Source organism: Cibotium barometz, chromosome 4, assembly GCF_041138505.1.
Source record: "Cibotium barometz isolate CiBa-2024 chromosome 4, ASM4113850v1, whole genome shotgun sequence".
NCBI classification, from domain to species: domain Eukaryota; kingdom Viridiplantae; phylum Streptophyta; class Polypodiopsida; order Cyatheales; family Cibotiaceae; genus Cibotium; species Cibotium barometz.
In genome coordinates, this window is record NC_141049.1 from 36,787,222 (window position 1) to 36,790,060 (window position 2,839).

A 2,839-nucleotide genomic window follows, 5' to 3' on the forward strand; every position below is an offset into this window, starting at 1 on the left:
TAATATGCAATATCCAAGCCTTAAGTGATCTGGACTCTGGAACCTCAACATCATGTGGCATGCTTCCAACTAGATACCACCTTCCCTTCAAGTCATTTATCATGACATGGGCCTTTCTAGCTTGTCATGTATTAGAATGCCTCTCTCTCTCTCTCTCTCTCTCTCTCTCTCTCTCTCTCATGTTGATGTTGTGACATACTCATGGGGCTACTAACTGAGAGATCCCAGGACCAAATCTTAATCTGGACACTTTGGTGCCACCCCATGATCATCATGCATTTCACTAGCGTCACAACGACATTTGTGGTCCGATGCCAACAACCCATTGATCTATCACGCTTATTACAACCATTGATCTATCACGCTTATTATATGGAAAAGTGGGCACATTAACAGCACAAAGACATACAAGTAATCCATTGTTCCATACATCATTCAGTTTATCTGATACTGGATCCTTACACCACATGCACCATCACAACCCTCTCCAGTTTTTCAACTGGGACAGTTGGAATGTAGCCTGCCAGAGGAACATGCATCTCCTTCAAACTGTCCACCACATGATTGAACTTCTCGGCACAGAAAAGGGTTGGTGGCCCTGCAAAATGCACAGCCTGAGGTGCATAGGGCAACTTCAAGAACTGCTTCCATGCTGCATAGGTCCACTCTTCTGCAATGGGCTCATACGTTGCATAGTATGACTTAGCAGTCTCGACAATACCATTCATTTGCAGTTCGTTCACAACTGACTTGACCGTCTCAGGGACTTGTTGGGCGACACTGCAAGCCTGGAACGACTTCTCTTTGAGAGTTTGAGGCAAAACACCATCTAAAACTCCCACTGCATCATCCACCTGTGAGATGTTTTGAAATGTTAAGATGGAGCTGCATAACAAAATCCATGCATTTTATGACTTTGCATGTCAAGAAAACCTTGTTCATCAACACTGATATTTGACAGCCCTGTGCATTCTACCATGCTGTTGATCGGCTGACATGGCCGACTGCATGCATCCTACCACTATGGATATGGCCAGGCCCATGCATCCTACCATATGAAAAGTATCGGATTTTTAGCTCTCTCCACAAAGAGCAAAATTTCATGGGGTTTGACCTCAATTTTCTCATAAACAGGGCCGACAACCATTCTGACGGTGCCCGGGATTCGTAGATAGCTATGCTAGGTATGTCTTGCCCCACCTTCCGAGTCCGGATGATGCTATCTTTCTTTGTCGCCTCGACACTGGCCAACTGCATGCACTCTACCACTACTGACAAGGCCAGGCCCATGCATCCTACCATATGAAAAGTATTGGATTTGTACCTTTCTCTCCACAAAGAGCAAAATTTCATGAGGTTTGCCCTCAATTTTCTCATAAACAGGCCCGACAACCATTCTGACAGTGGTTTCAACACCCTCAACACTGGGTTTGAAGGGCCCTGAACTCTCCTTAGCAAACCCATAGACGTTGGCCACATACTTGGTCGCCTTGTCGGCCACTATTTCGAAGAAACCAAGGTATTTGAGACCTGACAGCTCTGCCTGCAAAAAAAATAAAAGAGGGCAGATCAAACATGACAAACAGATTGGGATTGAAAATGCAGACAAGTGAAGGTAAACATAAATCATGCCATCAACAACCACATAAGCATGTGTACTTGAATAAATTAATTAAACAAAGAAATAATTATAATACTATGTAGCTTTTAAAAACATTCATTTGCATCTTATTAACCAGAAATTAAAAGGAAAAAACCTTAAGTCCTTGTCCAAAAAAAAAAAAAGGATCATCCAGAAAATGTCATATCCACACAAAAAATAAATAAATCAAAATCCAAAAAAAGGAGAAGAATATATTTGAAAAGTCTAGACTATAAGAAGGTTAAATGATTCCATAAAAAACAGTTTTTTTCCCAAATTACACCCCAAAAAAGCAAACGAATTTTATTTAAAGAAATCTTTACATGGTAGTAAAAATCATGATCTTCTGTACATTAAAAAAAAAACACTTCAAATGGTAGAAACATGCAAAACAATCTTCAAGCCAGTGTTAACAGAAAACATTTTCATTAAAATTTTATGGAACTTGCAACCGTAAAATTTAGGCGAATTTGGAAATTTTGGAGCGAAAATGTAACTGCGACTCAACTTCAGAATTCATAGATAAAAATAAAACTGAGAGAGCATTATAGTTTGCAAATTTTCTGTGCACACTAACATTTTACCAAATTAATCACGGACTGTTCCAAGCAAAGAGGTTTTTGAGAAAAAATCTGTCTTATCTGTTAAGAAACAGCCCCAAAGATAAAAGAAATCGAAGACAGAGCTTGAAATACCTGCTCAGAAGAGGCCATTACACGATGGAGTAGGGCAAAATGCCTGATAAGATGATATGAGGAGTTTCTCTAAACCAGCTTGAAACCCTAATTTTTGAAAAGTGCAGATTTAAGCAGCAATCAGGAAACTTGAATTTCTATTTTGCACATCACAGCCAAAGACTGAGCAGATTTTAGAGTGATTTTGGGGAATGCTTGCCGAACACAAAATGCCAAATGGGTAGGACCCTAAATAGAAATTAATCAAAAAACCGATGTTTATAGATGTATAAGTATGTATGTATGTTACATAAGGGTGGAGCCCTGGAGCTTTTGGGCGTGTAGTTGAATTGGTAGAATCGTCTGGTTCCACGATGGAGACCGGGGTTCGATGCACAGCAAAAAGTATGCTTTTTGAGCCATACTTTTTGAGCTGATGGACTAGATCCACCCTCCCCATAAAGAGGTGGGGTGTCAAAGGATGACTTTCTTAATGTACTTGTTATCACTCACACTGCTAACG

General features: G+C 40.2%; 1 protein-coding gene across 1 annotated transcript; it reads right to left on the reverse strand.

The window, feature by feature from the left end:
* Window positions 1-365: 365 nt before the first annotated feature.
* LOC147639210 (stress-related protein-like) lies at window positions 366-2,593 on the reverse strand. The gene is made up of 3 exons (XM_086788421.1): window positions 2,338-2,593; window positions 1,325-1,543; window positions 366-854 (listed from the first exon to the last, which is right to left on the reverse strand). The coding sequence occupies exons 1-3, from the start codon at window positions 2,353-2,355 to the stop codon at window positions 459-461; spliced, it is 633 nt and encodes a 210-aa protein (XP_086644547.1). The 5' UTR covers window positions 2,356-2,593; the 3' UTR covers window positions 366-458.
* Window positions 2,594-2,839: the final 246 nt, after the last annotated feature.